Source organism: Narcine bancroftii, chromosome 2 (assembly GCF_036971445.1).
Source record: "Narcine bancroftii isolate sNarBan1 chromosome 2, sNarBan1.hap1, whole genome shotgun sequence".
Taxonomy (NCBI): domain Eukaryota; kingdom Metazoa; phylum Chordata; class Chondrichthyes; order Torpediniformes; family Narcinidae; genus Narcine; species Narcine bancroftii.
Window position 1 is genome coordinate 172,032,978 of NC_091470.1, and position 16,635 is coordinate 172,049,612.

Here is a 16,635-nt window from a genome sequence, read left to right on the forward strand (position 1 = left end):
TGCATGTACTGTTGTTCCCATTTCCTATCTATCTGATACTGTTGGGTCTCATTTATTTAACTTTTGGGGCATGGTGTATAGCCTGTGTAACCAATTATATTGTATCATGCGTAACCTCGTGTTTATTATATTTCTCATAGTTCCGGAGTATAGCTTTTCCCATATTTCATTTTTTATCTTTGTTTAGATCTTGTTCCCACTTTTGTTTGGGTTCATACCTTATTTCATCATTTTCTTTCTCTTGCAGCTTGATGTACATGTTTGTTATAAATCTTTTAATTATCATTTGAATATGTAATCACATATTCAAAGCTGCTTCCTTCTGGTAATCTCAGTCTGTTTCCCAATTTGTCCTTCAAGTAGGTTTTCCGTTGGTGGTATGCAAACATTGTACTATGAGTTATTCCATATTTGTACTTCATTTGTTCAAATGATAATAAATTATTTCCCAAAAAATAATTTTCTATTCTTTTAATCCCTTTTCTCTCCCATTCTCTAAAGGGAAGGTTATCTATTGTGAAAGGGATTAGTTGATTTTGCATCAATAATAATTTTGGTAGTCGGTAATTTTTTTTCCTTTCTACGCGAATCTTCTTCCAAATGTTGAGCAGATGGCGCAGCATTGGTGAACTTCTATATTGTACCAGTTTTTCCATCCCACTTATAAAGTATATGTTCTGGTACCTTCTCCCCTATTTTATCTAGCTCTATCCTGGTCCAATCTGGTTTTTCCCTTGTTCAATAAAAATCTGATAGATAGCTTAATTGTGCTGCTCTATAATAATTCTTAAAGTTTAGTAGCTGCAAACCACCTTGTTTGTACCATTCTGTTAATTTATCTAGCACTATCCTCGGTTTCCCCCTTTTCCATAAACATTTCCTTATTATTTTCTTTAGCTCATTGAAGAATTTCTCTGTTAAGGGAATTGGTAATGATTGAAATAGGGAAAATGTTCATTTTAATGGAATTTACCCTTCCTATCAGTGTTGGTGGTAAATCCTTCCAATGTTCTAAGTCATCTTGTAATTTCTTCATTAATGGCTGATAATTTAATTTGTATAGATGGCCTAGATTATTATCTAGTCTAATATCTAGGTATTGGATTGCTTGCGTTTGCCATTTAAATGGTGATTCTTTCTTAAACTTTGTGAAATCCGCACTATTCATTGGCCTCACTTCACTTTTATTTGCGTTGATCTGGTGCCCTGATATTTCTACATATTCCTTCAATTTCTTATGTAATTCTTTTATTGATAATTTTGGTTCTGTTAAGACTATGATGTCATCTGCAAATAGACTGATTTTATATTCCTTCTCTTTTATTTTATCCTTTTTATTTTATTTTCTGTTCTTATCAGTTCTGCCAGTGGTTCTATAGCTAACGTGAACAGTGAGGGAGATAGTGGACATCCCTGCCTAGTTGACCTGCTTAATTTAAATTGGTTCGATATATATCCATTTACTGTCACCTTCGCCACTGGACCCTTATATAACGCTTTAATCCAATTAATATATTTCTCTGGTAGGTTGAACCTCTGTAATACTTTGAATAAATAATTCCATTCTACCATTTCAAAGGCTTTCTCTGCGTCTAAAGCAACAGCCCACTGTTGGTGTCTTATTTCCTTGTACTGCATGTATTAAGTTAATGAACTTACAAACATTGTCCATTGTTCGTCTTTCTTAATAAATCCAGTTTGATCTAGTTTTACTATTTTTGGTACACAGTCGGCCAATCTGTTTGCTAATATTTTTGCTATTATCTTATAATCTGAGTTAAGTTGAGATATTGGTCTATACGATGCTGGTGTTGGTGGATCTTTCCCCGTCTTTAGTATTACTGTAATTATTGCTGTTTTACATGAATCTGGCATGTTTTGTGTTTATTCTGTCGGGCTCATTACTTCCAGGAGAGGAGGAATTAGTAACTCTTTAAATGATTTATAGAATTCCATTGGGAGTCCATCCTCCCTAGGTGTTTTATTGTTCGGTAGCTTTTTTAATATATCTTGTATTTCCTCTATTTCAAATGGTTTTATCAATTTGTTTTGCTCCTCTTCTTGCAATTTCAGTAGTTCAATTTTAGCTAGAAACTCATCTATTTTGTCTTCTTTCCCTTTGTTCTCAGTTCGGTATAAGTTTTTATTGATCTCTGTTGGGTTATATCTAATTTGTTTGTCCTTTTTCCTTGATGCCAATACCTTTCTTTTAGCTTGTTCTGTTTCAAGCTCCCAAGCCAGTATTTTGTGTTTTTTTCTCCTATCTTGTAATAGTTTTGCTTTATTTTCATTATGTTCTTCTCCACCTTATACATTTGTAGTGCTTCGTATTTTATTTTTTTCTCCGCCAATTCTCTTCTTTTTGTTGTATCTTCCATTGTTGCTAGTTCTTTTTCTGTATTTACTATCTTCCTTTCCAGCTGTTCTGTTTCCTGATTGTAGTCCTTTTTCATCTTAGTTACATAACTTATTATCTGCCCTCTAATGAAGGCTTTCATTGCGTCCCATGATATAAATTTGTCTTTCACTGATTCCATATTTATTTCAAAGTACATTTTAATTTGGCGCAATAAATTCTTTAAAATCCTGTCTTTTAAGTAGCATGGAGTTTAATCTCCATCTATACATTCTTGGTGGGATGTCTTCCAGCTCTATTGCTAATAACAGGGGTGAGTGATCCGATAACAATCTAACTTTATATTCTGTTTTCCTAACTCTCCCTCGGATATGAGCTGACAACAGGAACAGGTCAATCCTTGAGTATGTTTTATGTCTACTCGAATAATATGAGTATTCCTTCTCCTTTGGATGATGTCTCCTCCATATATCCAAAAGATGCATTTCCTGCATTGATTTAACCATAAATTTGGCTACTTTGTTCTTTCTGCTAGTCTTTTGTCCAGTTTTATCCATCTTTGAATCCAAATTAAGGTTAAAGTCCCCTCCTATCAATATATTCCCCTGCGTATCTATAATCTTCAAAAAAATATCTTGCATAAACTTTTGATCGTCTTCATTAGGTGCATATATATTGACCAAATTCCAGAGTTCCCCTTCATAAATCTATGCTGTCCTTGAGTGAAATGGTGAGAATGATGAACGACCAAAGGATCTGCTCACTCTAAACCATCCCAGACTCTTATATTCACAAAGCAATATTTAGTTATTTATTTTTATATATGAATACTGCATGAGTATTGTTTGTCTGTACGTGTGCTACGCCTTTTTGTGTGTCTGCATGTTTGGCACCGAGGACCGGAGAACACTGTTGTAGTTGTGCAATCAGATGACAATGAACTCGATAGTAGCTCTCTGTTTTCTCCCTCATCCTTCTTGGTTAAATGGGTCAGATCATACGCCGAGCCACCTCCCCAGGGTAGAAGCAACCACCCCACTGGGTAAGTCATATCCATCCTATGGTACAAAGGGACCCATCCTGCTGGGCCAGACACACCCATCTTATGGTGTCACAAGTCTCAGATTCATCCCATCAGATCATTCAGACCCCTCCCAGGAGCCAGGCAGACTTCCCATGGAGCCTAATAAATCTATCCCAGGCCAGACTGACCCAGTTGGACCATCCCCCCAGGCAGACACAGCCACCCTCTGTAGCAGACTGGCACTCAGATCATATGTTGGGTGTGCGGAATGAACTCCGTTACCATTCTCTGATATCTCCCATAAACCCAATGTCAAATCTAGTTTTCTACCTCGCCATGAGAAGTGAGCGACTGAACCTTCCTGACTAACCTTCCATGTGGGGCGTTGCCAAGGCCTTACTAAAGTCCATGTAGACTTCATCAACTTGTTGTTACTGTGGTTTCGGGGCTAATGTTCTGTGTGCCCTTTCTATTTCCATTCCTTCCTGCATTTATGACATTCCCAGGACTTTGGGGATCCATTCTTTTATAAATTCTTTCATATCTTTGCCACCTTCATCTTCCTTTAGGTCCATTATCTTTATATTGTTTCGCCTACTATAGTTTTCCATTATATCCCTCTTCTGAGCTAACAACTCCTGTGTTTCTTTAACTTTTTAATCACTTTCTTCCAATTTTTTTTTAAGTCGTTCATTCCATTTCTACCCCCATTACACGTTCTACCACATTTTCTAATCCTTTCCCGACATCTGTTATGGCCAGTTCTATTCTACTCACTTTTTCTTTACTTTTCATTTTTCTTTTCATTTCAGTAAATTCTAGTGTCTGCCATTCTTTTAATCCTTTCATTTGTTTTTGAAATTTTTTTATCTGTTCTGTCCATTCATTTTACCTCCTATTCCTCTGTGCAGAGCTTGGTCGTCGTCGTCTCCTCCTCCTCCTCCTCTTCCGCTTCCTCTTCCTCTTCGTCCTCCTCTTCCTCTTCCTCCTCCTCCTCCTCCTTGTATCTGTGTCTCTTCTGACTTTCTTGTTGAGCTGCTTGTCTCAGTTTGTTGGGTATTTTTTTTTCCACGGTGTCTTGAGGTTGATCCTCTTCTTCTGAGCTGGTTATCAGTTCTGTCTCTTGCTTCCTTTTTTCTTTCTCACCCCTCCCTTTCCCGTTGCTTTCTTTATCTTCCAGCTGGGAGCCCTGCTGTCGGGTCTCTCTCAGCTGTTCATGCTGTGGAGTTTGACTCCACAGCTGGTCCCCCCACCCATCGATGTTCTCCTTGTCGTGCGCATCATTCCATATATTTATCACCCTCTGTGTGAAAGATTTGCTCCAAAGAACTATTTCATATCATTTCCCTCTCCCCTTATATCCACACCCTCTAGATTTCGACTCTTCTACACTTAGCTACCCTATCTAAGGTACAGAGGAACTCAACAGGACCTTTCCCGAAGAACATGCATAAACCACTTCAGTTTTTCTGTCCATCACCAACTCAATGGTCTCCTTAATCAAACTAAAGGCTTTAATTCCAGATATTTCAATATGAACACAAAGCCATATGTTGTGATTTCAGCTCCTGTTCCAAATTTCTAGTTTATCACTATTTTTCCTCTCCAAAAGAAGAATTTTATCTCTTACCCAATAAGAAATTGAAAAGGCAGAATCCATTCGTGAACTCCAGTGATGTTCATGCGCTGGGTTGGTTTGGACGATACAGGATGATTTGAAGAAGGAAAACAGATCCTCTTCTCAAAGCGGATAACCTTTCTTTGGTGGATTTGGAAAGGTTACTGAGATGAGGAGGTGCTATGAAATAGACTATTTAATAACTTCCTTTTATAGTCTTGGCACCCCAAAATGCATGATCTTCTTTACTTAAAACCTATTTTGTTATGGAGTCACAGATTTATTACAGCGTGGAAACTTGCACACACCAACCAAAATGCCCTATGCAACTAGTCCCACCCATCTGCATTTGGCCAATATCCCTCTAAAAACAGTGGCTCTCAACCTTTTTCTTTCCTCTCGCATACCACTTTTAGTATTCCCATAGGTGCTCTGTGATTAGTAAGGGATTGCTTAAGGTGGGATGTGGGTGGAAAGAAAAGTTTGAAAACCACTGTTTTAATCGCCCCTATTTGACTCGTTATGTGGACTGCTTCAGAACTCCAAAGGAAATGGGCCAATGACAATTTTTCTCAAGCAAAATAGTTCAGTTACAATTGGGTCTCGAGCAGTGATTCCCAACCTTCCCTTCCCCACTCACACACCACCTTAAGCAATCCCTTACTAATCACAGAGCACCGATGGCACAGGGATTACTTAAAGTGGAATGTGAGTGGAAAGAAAAAGCTTGAAAACCACTGCTCTAAGCCCATCTTATTCCTGTATTTGTACAAATATTTCTTAAAAGTTGCAATGGTACTTGCCTCAACTACCTCCTTTGGCTGCTTGTTTCATCCACACACTACTCTCTGCGCTTTAAAAAAATATATAGCTATCCCGCAGGTTCCTCTTAAATTTCTCCCCATTACCTTAAGCATGTCCTCTGTTTACTGATTCATCTGCTCTGGGACATCTACAGATTTGAAAAAAAACCAATACAAATATGATGAGATCAAAATATCTGTTTCCTTATTTATTGTTGGAATGCAGTCACAGTTGTAATGTAGGAAATCTATGTGGGGTGCACAGAACGTGTGATAGGACTCTGTGTACCAGCATATATTGAGTGCAAGGTGATTGAGGTAGCTCAGAGAGATGCTGTGTGATGATCCCGTACATAGCAGGGTGATACAGAGTTCCCATTTGTGGTGTGTGGTCCCATTCGAGCATTTAACTGGCTGCACACTGTTGAAATTTGATGAATATAAAGTCCAAATTCACAATGCAACATTGAGTTTGAATGACATGATCTATGTGAGACCCCTTGTTGCGAGTCACCTAAATGAGTCACTGAAAGCACGAGTCCCTGCTTTAAGAAGCATGCCTTACATATGAAACCAGAACTTTAACTGCCAGGAGTTGAAAATCAGAAGCAAATGTCGACAGATAACAACCATCCTCACCACCCACTTGGAAGAGATTGCAGTGAACTCCTGCAGCAACTTTCAAAGTGCCACGACTGATGTGTTCTGAATTTTTTGTGAAGAAATAAATTGGGCTAAAATGGCCTTCGCATCCTGAACATTCTACTTCATGGTCTTGCTCTCTGGGTGCCAACGGATTGAGAGGAGTTCTCTGATGTTCTGATCTGTAGATGTAATTTTCAACCCTCCGTAATTGTCAAAGAGATTGCAGAAATTAAAAATTAAACTTATTCCTGATTAGAGCAGTCCAGAGGAAAATGGTCCTTGAATATGTTCACCCATTAGTTACAGAACATCAGCGACGGGAAATAGGGGCTTGATCAAATAACAGGAAATGGTAGAAATTCACCTAACCAGAGGTGTGAAACTTTATCCTTATGCCTTGCTTTACCTCCTGATGATGGAACTCTTGGGCTGTGCATTACTTATGATGTGAAATCTGTGTTGTTCACATTGTGATTTGTGGGCTCAGTTATACTTGTGATGTAATCCATGAGCCTGTAATATCAATATATGTACTTGTGAAATCTCTGTATGATTGATAACTTCAACAAGTGGGGTCTATGTTACTGACTACAGTGGCCCATGGGTCATAGAGATGAGTCATAGAGTGTGAAACAGGCCATTTGGCCCAGCTTGCTCATGCTGTCCAAAATGTCCCACCCACACTTGTCCCACCAGCCTGCCTTTAGGTCCTTTAACACATATTATTGAAACCATTGTAACCTGAATTGTTGGTGAAATGACTGGTATTGACATTATGGCCAGAGAATCCTGTGCTGAGGAAAGGTGATGTGTTTGTGGCCATCACTTTCTCAGGCTTGTGTTTTGTTTTCTTCCAGGCCTTGCTCCGTACTTAAGTGATGTGGACCGCAGGCCATTCACCTCAATACTGTACGGAAATGGACCTGGTTACGCGGTGCAAAATGGAGAGAGGCCAAATGTTTCAACGAGTGAGATAAGTAAGTTATTGAATGACCCTGTCAGTAAAATGAGATGAGCTTCGAGTATTTGGGAGTGCTTTTTCATGACAAGTTCTTACCACAGTTCATCCTATGAGATGTTAAACAGGTGAAGTTATTTATATTTAATTTCATGGATCTGGAATTCTTTAACTACTTGCGACATTAAAGACAAGCATGCTTTTCAGATAATTGAGCCAATTGTGTGAGGTTAATTAATTAGCTGGTAATAATGAGGACGAGTGAACAAAATATGAAAGAATTTTTATCATAGCTTTGAAACTAGGACCTTCAAACTAAATGCAACAAATTTCAATGGGGTATGAGGCAAATTGGTGAAGATAGATTGGAAAATGGATGAAAGAAATATTACCAGGAAACTGATTAAAAATATACAGCTCTTCAAAATTGTGCCACAAGTATTTCTTCCAACCTGAGAAACCAGTGATTTAATTACACTTGGCAGAAAGATTCACCAGACAGATAGGTAGGATGCTATGTGGGCAATTGAGTATGTTAGGCCTCTATTTTTTTGAAAGTTAGAAGAAAGGGAGGTGCGCTAATTGAAACATGCACAATTCTTCCAAGAATTGATTGAGTGGATGCAGGGGAGAAGCTTTGCCTTGGTTGAGGAGTCCAGCTCGAGGAAGTGGGTTGGGGTGGGGTGGTCACAGCCTCAAAATCAGGGTCAGGGCATTAAGGAAGTGATAAAGGAGAAAGCTCTAGTTAGAGGATGGTGAATCTTTGCTCAAGGGCTGTTCTTAGAAGGCTCATTGAAAAGTGAGATCAATAGATTTTTGGATACTAAAGGAATCGGTAAAGGAACGGGGATCGGGCAGGAACATGATGTTGCAGTGGAAGATCCACCACAGTCCCTTTGATGAACTTTTACACCAAAACCATCTTGCTGTACCTGGGTGTTTGCCCATCTTTTGACAACGATAATGAGTTTATTGTCATATACATTATACAATGTACATGTGCACAGTAATTCTTATTTATTGCCACCAATAAAAGAAAAGCAACTGCATTAACAAGAGATAATAAACACAAAAGATGGATACTAATATTCACTGTTATTGAGTCTTTGCCACAGTGCAGTTTTATGATGTCCCTGATCTGTGTAACAAGGGGAGGTTCAAGTGCCTCACAGCTGTTGGAAAGCAACATTTCTCGAACGTCAAGAGTCTAAAATGATATTTGATCCCACAGACGACTGAGTCTGACCCTGAACCGAGAATTAAGGTTATTTCATTCGCGTTTGAGTGGGAAAGGGGTAACTGGGATTGATGGTCGCCTTCTGGAATTGTGGCTATTGAGTCCCCACCTCAATCCAGGCAACAATTTGAAATAGCCAGGAGTAAGATAAACCTTTGAGTTTAAATTGTTTAGACATAGAGCACGATAGCTCGTGCCACCCCAAAGCCACCCTATTAGCCCACAGCCCCTGTATGTTTTGAAAGGTGGCAGGAAACCAGAGCAGCTGTTGAAAACCCACACAGACACGGCGAGAATGTACAGACAGTGCCGGATTCGAATACCGGTTGCTGGCGCTATAACAGCGTGGCACTAAACACCACCCCTACAACAAATACACCCAGAAAAATGCAGGAAACCCTCAGCGGGACAGGCAACATCCATGGAGGGACAGGGAGAGAGAGAGAACCAGTGAATATTTCAGACCAATTATTCCCCCTTTGGAAGGCAACCATAGGCTGCTATTCACATTGGTTGTAAACACACTTCGGTCTTCAGGCAGTGGGTAATGAGGAAAAAGAGATGGAAAAAACCTTTTATATAGCATCTGCCAAAAGCTGATTAATGAAGAACATTTGCTGCTCCTCAACCTAATCTGCAGGAATTTGATTTCCAAAAGGATTAGCACAGGGAGGGTGAACGTGAACGAAAGATAGTTCGAGAACGAATTATGCATGTAGGAAGTAGTGAAGGAGGGAAGGATTGTTAATTTGTTCCTTGTCAGAGATTGATTTTGTCCCAATCCAGACTAATTCGAATGCTTTGCCTTATCACTGTGACCTTTTGATTTAAGCTGGGATGCAATCACTGGCATTGATGGCAATTACAATATTGAGTCCAGGAGAGTCGGGGTATCCTGCTGTTAAATGCCACCAGGAAGAAAAGTTTAGTAAACAAATTTGGTACAGAGACTGCTCAGCTGCCACATTATATTCTAGTCACCTATCCAGGAGCAGGTTTGTTCTAACAGCTTGTTTTGTTGTGTTTTTACCTGCCTTCCTCTCCCTCTGTCATACATTCATTCCCTCCCCCTCCCCTTTGCCCTCACTCATTCCTTTTTTCCCCTTCATTTATTCGCTTTGTTCTCTCCCTTCCTTCCACTCTCTCCCCTTCTCACTTTCCTCCCATCTCCCCTGCCCTCCCTCTCTCCTCGCTGCTTTCCCTGACCCTCGACCCATCGCCTGGTCCTCCTTCTCTACGTTTCCACCCCCCCCCTCTCCCAGATGAGAACGACTACCAAGCGCAGTCAGCCGTGCCCCTGAGGCAAGAAACCCATGGAGGAGAAGATGTTGCCATATTTGCAAAAGGCCCGATGGCTCACCTCTTTCACAGTGTGCATGAGCAGAACTATATTCCGCACGTGATGGCGTACGCAGCCTGCATCGGCCAGAACAAGGACCACTGTACCAACCTAAACATGCTGCCCTTTGACAATGGTGCATGGGTGGCTCAGGGTACCAATGCCATTTTGTTAGCCTTGCTGGCATTACTGGCTTGCGTCTAGTGCAGCACTTAACTGGGACTTGCTCCAGTGCAGGACTGTCCTCTAAGTCAGGAATACCCCCTCTTCTCAATGCAATGATTGTGAAGCATTGTGGTCAGAGGTATGAGCTATGGGAAGGGATTTAGGACATCTAGATCAAGTTGGGGGTCTTCCTGATCACAGCACTGCATGGAGTAGAATGGCCAATTCCCTTCCCTTCTTCCTTCTGCTCTTCCCTGGCCCACCAGCTATCTCCTCTTGCACAACCTCTGACTGAGATCTGTAATTAAAGGCATGAACCTTAAACAAACAAAAAAAACCACTAACTAATCACGTAGCAAATTAATTTTCATAGGCAAGGTCTGGGTGTAGCCACTCTCGTGGAAACTGGTCGATGTCTTTACTCAGTGCCTCGGGGACCTGACTCCGAGGTTTTGCTGCATCCCTGATGGATGAATGCCCATGCTTGGAATATTGACTGGCCAGACCCTACAAGCCTGCGCTCTGAACCAAAATGAGGTCCTCGTAGCCCAGCACCCACACTCGCCCAAGCCCCCAGTATCACTAGAACCAGTGTAATGGACGAGAACCAACGGTGGCGAGAGCCTCACTCTATCTTCTTGAATTAGTGTGGACAACCTCTCCATTTCTCCCACATGATTCATTGCATTAACCATTGTGTCCTTCTCTAGCTTCAAATGTTTCATCATAGTTCAACTGTTTTATCATCATTAGGTAAAAGGAGTGAACGGATGGGTGAATGTGGTTAGGAAGGGGAGGGGAATGTGACTAATAAGTAACCTGATTTCCAGCATGGTCAATGTTTTGGATTTAGTTGGTCAAAGAATCAGTGCAAGCTTAATTGTTGGGCATGACTGCCCTGATGGTTAGTCTTTCAACTTAGAGGATCATTCACCAGAGGAAGATACCACAGGAGAGGGTGTCAGATCATAATGACTCCATCCAGGGGCGAGGTGGTTATCCTGGAGATCTTGCCTCCCATGTGACCCCAGCCCTAACTCCATGTAATAGTAGAGTAAAACCCCTGTTATCTGGAATTCCAGCAAAAAAAATTGCTTGAAAGGTAAAAACCACCAGTTTAAAATTGGCACACATTGCCATTCGATGGCAACGTGGCAATCTGAAGCAACCGGAAAATTCACTTCTCCGGCATCTACCAATGGGTGGCGGATAAACAGGGTTTTTTAAAATTGTATTTGCTGAGATTAAAGGAATGCATAAATCTCGCCAGTTTCTGAACACTCTAATGGGGATTATTGGTTTTGGACAGGCCAAAGGACCTTCCAGTTTTGGATGGGTGCAAAGTTAAGTTTGCTTATGTTTTGCAAGCCATATACTCCACACATGCTGCGTACTGGGCTCCAGTTGACCAGAAGGCTCCCCAGGAGTTCTTGCACCAAGACTTTGGGTATCACTCGCATGTTTTTGTACATTTTTAAAGTCATATGAAGCATCTCTGTACTAAAATAAAGACTGCAAATTCTAGCAACCTGAAAAAAATCAGAAACCGCTGGAAACACTCAGCAGGTCGATTCCTTTCTTGTCATGTACAGAACATGCAATATTACACAAAATTGCCTTTTGCTTGCCTGTGGTGCCCATTACAGTATGAGAAAAAGAGAAGCAAAAAAAGAGTCCTTTCAGTGTCTGTGCATTTACCTCCAGTGCTCCCACAGCCTCTGCAGCCACACGGACCCCTGTTTGTTCCATAGGTAACCCAAGTACCAGATCCAAACCTCCGACATGACCAGGAAGTCTTCAGCACCCAGGGCCCTCAGGAGCCCATCTTGCTCTCAGCGTCCTCTCAAATCCTCGCTGGTCCATCGCCGTGGTCACCATCCTGTAGGATATGCCATATTAGTCTTCTCTGCGTGGGGTGGGGGGGGAGGGGGTCTTCTCCACATTTCTGGTACCCTGTAGCCCGGAGTCTGCAACCCCTTGACCACAGGCGCTGCCATCTTAGGCCCAGGCCTCACAGTTGCAGGATTCTACTTACAAACACCAACGACGCCTTCAAACAGGCTGTTTCATACCTGTACGGAGGTGGTGCATTAGGAGCCTTTGGTGCAGTGCTGCGTCTCCATTCTCCTATGTCCACACCAGAGGCCGCGCAGTGTCCCTGCTCACTGCTCGCCAGGGTCCATGCATCTATATGTCAGGAAGTATTTCAGATTGAACACCCTTTGTGAGAATGTCGTAGATCTCAGTCTTCCACCTGAAACAATAGATTTTCTGTCTCCATAGATGCAAGCTGACTGGCTGAGTGTTTTCAGCAATTCTGTTTTTATCTGTTGATTTTACATCAAAATAAACCAACAAATTATTTGGATGCACGTGTTTTTATTCCTTCACTCCAATCTTCACTTCCGGCAAGCTCTGTGTGGCTCGTAGAATGAAATTCTTTTTTACGGGGCTGGCATCAAATGCCAGTTGGTGCTTGGAGATGTTGTACAACTCCCTGAGGTCACTTCCTTCCTCTTACCTTTCGGTGGGGGGTGGGGGGGGGGGTGGCCTTCGGGAGGCAGTGCAGCAAGGGCAGTCACTGTGAATGTATTCAATGTGACAGGTTTGCCAGCTCCGCTGCCCTTGGGCACCGTGATATCAGCACTCCTGGCTCCCTGGAGGAGTTCATCATGGGGGTCCTGAACCTTTGGAACTCACTGAAGCCTCCCACTTGACTCACCCATTAGAGCACGAGTATTGGCAGAAATCACAGACTTGAAAAGTACAGAGATGTGAATCAGGATATCCTTATTTGTTATTCCTCTAAGACAGTTTTGAGGTGAAACATTACAACAGTTAAATATAAAACATTCAGCAAATCAGGTTTGAAATGTTTCCAAATGTGTTCACAATATCTTAATTGTACTTACAGAAATCTTGTATAAAATAAAATGTTTTCATTGTTTTATCAAATGCTTTCCAGGGCCTCATTTCCTTTCCTTGATTTTATTTAATAATTGAACTCACAACTTTCTTTCACATAGCCAGATGTCGTTAAAGCATTCACTTGGCATTCAGTTCTTCTTTCTTTGGCTTGGCTTCGCGGACGAAGATTTATGGAGGGGTAATGTCCACATCAGCTGCAGTACAGTAAACTACTAGATTTAGTAATGCTTCAGACTGAACTATTTAGTAATGCTTCAGACTGAACTATTTATCTGAGGCCATGAGTTCAAAACCAAATTTGGCATTGCAAATTCAATTAGTTAATCCTTCCAAGAAAAAAAAGAGAAATGGTAAAACTAAATCTATCTGATTTCTATATCTTTGAGGGAAATGGCATCATTCCCTCGTCTGGCTCATATTTGACTCCATCCAGCCTTACAGAAAGTTGGTTGACTCTTAGCCGCTTCTGAAGTGTCTTTGTCTTTGAAAGCCAGTCATCTCAAGAGTAAATACTCAAGAGTATTCAGTTACCTCTCATACTTCTTCACTCCAAAGAGAAAAGCCGTAGCTTTGTAAAGCTTATTTTCCAATCTTGGTAAATCTCCTTTGCACCCTTCTCCAGGGCTTCCACATCCTTCCTATAATGAGGTGACCAGAAATGAACACTAAATGTGGTCTTACCAGAGATTTGTGGAGTTGCAACATGACCTCTCAACTCTTGAATTCAGTTGCCCTATCAATGAAGCCCAGCATCCCATAGGCCTTCTTACTTATCTTATCAACTTTTAACTATCCTACCAACATTGACCACCCGCAGATACGAAGCAGTCAAAGGTTTTACATGCTCCAAGGCATGTTTGGAGGGAGGAGACTAGGCCTTTATTAGGGATCTTATGGGGAGGAACTACAGGGACAGAAGGCAGGCCAGCCTTCCCACTCCAGCAGGGTATTGCCTGCAGAACCGTGTTCCACCACAGGTACCAAGCTACCATAAACACAGCTAATGTATCGCAATTTGTCAAACGATCAACTGCAAATGAAGCATCTTCTTTGATCATCTCACTGTGCTCTGCTTAGAACAAAAACCAGCCCAGTAGACTGACATGTGCTCAAAATTTCAAGCAGATAATTCTGGGACTGCAGACCACTTCGCATTCTCTCCTTTTTATGAACATACCACACCTAAGGGGAAAATCCCTGAGCTTCAAGATGTAGGAGGAGAATTAGGCCACTCAGCCCCATCAAGACTGCTCTGCCATTCAAATCATGGCATTCATTCCGCACACCCAACATATGACCTGAGTGCCAGTCTGCTCCAGAGGGTGGCTGTGTCTGCCTGGGGGGATGGTCCAACTGGGTCAGTCTGGCCTGGGATAGATTTATTAGGCTCCTGGCTCCTGGGAGGGGTCTGAATGATCTGATGGGATAAATCTGAGCCTTGTGACACCATGAGATGGGTGTGTCTGGCCCAGCAGGATGGGTCCCTTTGTACCCATAGGATGGATATGACTTGCCCAGTGGGGTGGTTGCTTCCACCCTGGAGAGGTGGCTCGGCATATGATCTGGGGTCGAGTCCCACAGGTAGCAAATGTGACCCATTTAACCAAGAAGGGTGAGAGGGAGAAAACAATGAGCTACTGTCGAGTTCATTGTCATCTGATTGCACAAGTACAACAGTGTTCTCCGATCCTTGGTGCCAAACATGCAGACATACAAGAAGGCGTAACACACGTACAGACAAACAATACTCATGCATTATTCATAGATACAAATAAATAACTAAATATTGCTTTGTGAATATAAGAGTCTGGGATGGTTTAGTGTGAGCAGATCCTTTGGTCGTTCATCATTCTCACCATTTCACTCAAGGACAGCATAGATGTATGAAGGGGAACTAATGTTTTAAAGAGCTATCGGAACTTTTCGAAGTTGTAATCAGAAAAGTAGTTGTTTATAGGATCTACAGTAAAAACTCTGTTATCGGAAATTCAAGCAACTGGCAGCCTCAAGCAACCAGAAGATTCATTTATCTGGCATTTACCAATCCCCATGTGCTGGATACTGGAGGGTTTTTTAAAAAACTTTATTTGGACTTTAAGCAGGCCCTTCTATTATTATTAAACAGGATCGGAGCACACAGTGTAGAGGGTAATCAATGGCAAGGACTGAAGATGAGTCAGGAAATTGAGCATCAAAATAATTGGGTGATTTTTGAGTTGGGAAGCCATTGCCAGAAAGCAGCCGAAACTCATCAGAATTGAAGTTGGCAACTTGGGTCTGGTGACAATAGCTTGAATTCCTTTGCATGCCATTCAGGATAAAGAACACCGCTCAGACCTTCCAGCGCCTTATGGACTCAGTGGGCAGGGACCTGGATTTCATCTTCATTTACTTGAATGATATCCTCATTGCCAGCAGGGATCGGGCGCAACATAAGGCCCATCTACGTGCCCTCTTCTCCCGGCTGGCCGACTTCGGCCTCACCATCAACCAGCCAAGTGCCAGTTCGGGAAAGAGTCCATGCAGTTCCTGGGACACACCATCACTGCCGAAGGAGCCACACCCACCGCTATGAAGGTCACCACTATCAAGGAGTTCCCATGCCCGGACAACCTCAAGGGGCTGTAGGAGTTCACGGGTATGGTCAACTTCTATAACCGATTCATCCCGGGAGCTATTCACCCTCATCACTGCCAAGCACAAAATGCTCACCTGGACTCCAGAGGCCTGCAGTGCATTCAAGGCCACGAAGGATGCCCTCATGAAGGCTACCATGCTTGCCCACCTGCACACCGACCTGCATATGGCGCTCTCCATCGATGCCTCTGCCACAGCCGTCGGCACCTTCCTGGAGCAGCAGGTGAATGAACAATGGAAGCCGCTTGCATTCTTCAGCCAGCTTCTCCGCCCACCAGAGCGCAAGTATAGCGCCTATGACCGTGAGTTACTGGGTATGTACCTGGTGGTACGGCATTTCCGCTATTTTTTGGAGGGGAGGACTTTTACCATCTTCACTGACTATAAACCTCTCACTCAGGCGCTTGTGATGGCAAAGGATCCCTGGTCGGCCCACCAGCAGCATCACCTCTCCTTTGTGTCGGAGTTTACCACTGACATTCGGCACAAGGCGGGGAAGGACCACGTGGTCACCAATGCACTCTCATGACTGGCCATCTGCGCGCTGACACCCGGTCTCGACTTCGACCAGCTTGCCCGGGACCAGAAGACCGATGAGGAGACGTGAGCCTTTAGGACTTCCATCACAGGCCTGCTGTCCTGAGACCTCCTGACTCCTAGCGGAGTAGGCACCATCCTGTATGATGTCTCCATGGGCACCCTGTGGCCAGTGGTTCCCCAGCATTGGTGCAGGCAAGTCTTCCATCACATCCACGACCTTTCGCACCCATCCATCAGGTCCACGGTCCGTATGGTGGCAGAGCGGTTTGTCTGGCATGGGCTGCAGAAGCAGATTGCAGGCTGGGCCAGAACATGCATCCATTGCCAGATGTCCAAGATGCACAGGCACACCAGGGCGCCCGTGCAAGAGATTGAGCACATCCAG

At 42.7% G+C, this 16,635-nt stretch overlaps 1 protein-coding gene across 10 annotated transcripts in view; it reads left to right on the top strand.

The window, feature by feature from the left end:
• Positions 1 to 13,100, top strand: part of LOC138754606 (alkaline phosphatase-like) — a 114,967-nt gene extending 101,867 nt beyond the window's left edge. For all 10 annotated transcript variants that reach the window (XM_069919102.1, XM_069919106.1, XM_069919108.1 and 7 more), the window contains 2 exons: positions 7,304 to 7,423; positions 9,904 to 13,100. In XM_069919102.1, coding sequence (XP_069775203.1) covers positions 7,304 to 7,423; positions 9,904 to 10,184 — 401 coding nt within the window. In that variant the 3' untranslated portion in view covers positions 10,185 to 13,100. The remainder of the gene's footprint in view (positions 1 to 7,303; positions 7,424 to 9,903) is intronic.
• Positions 13,101 to 16,635: the final 3,535 nt, after the last annotated feature.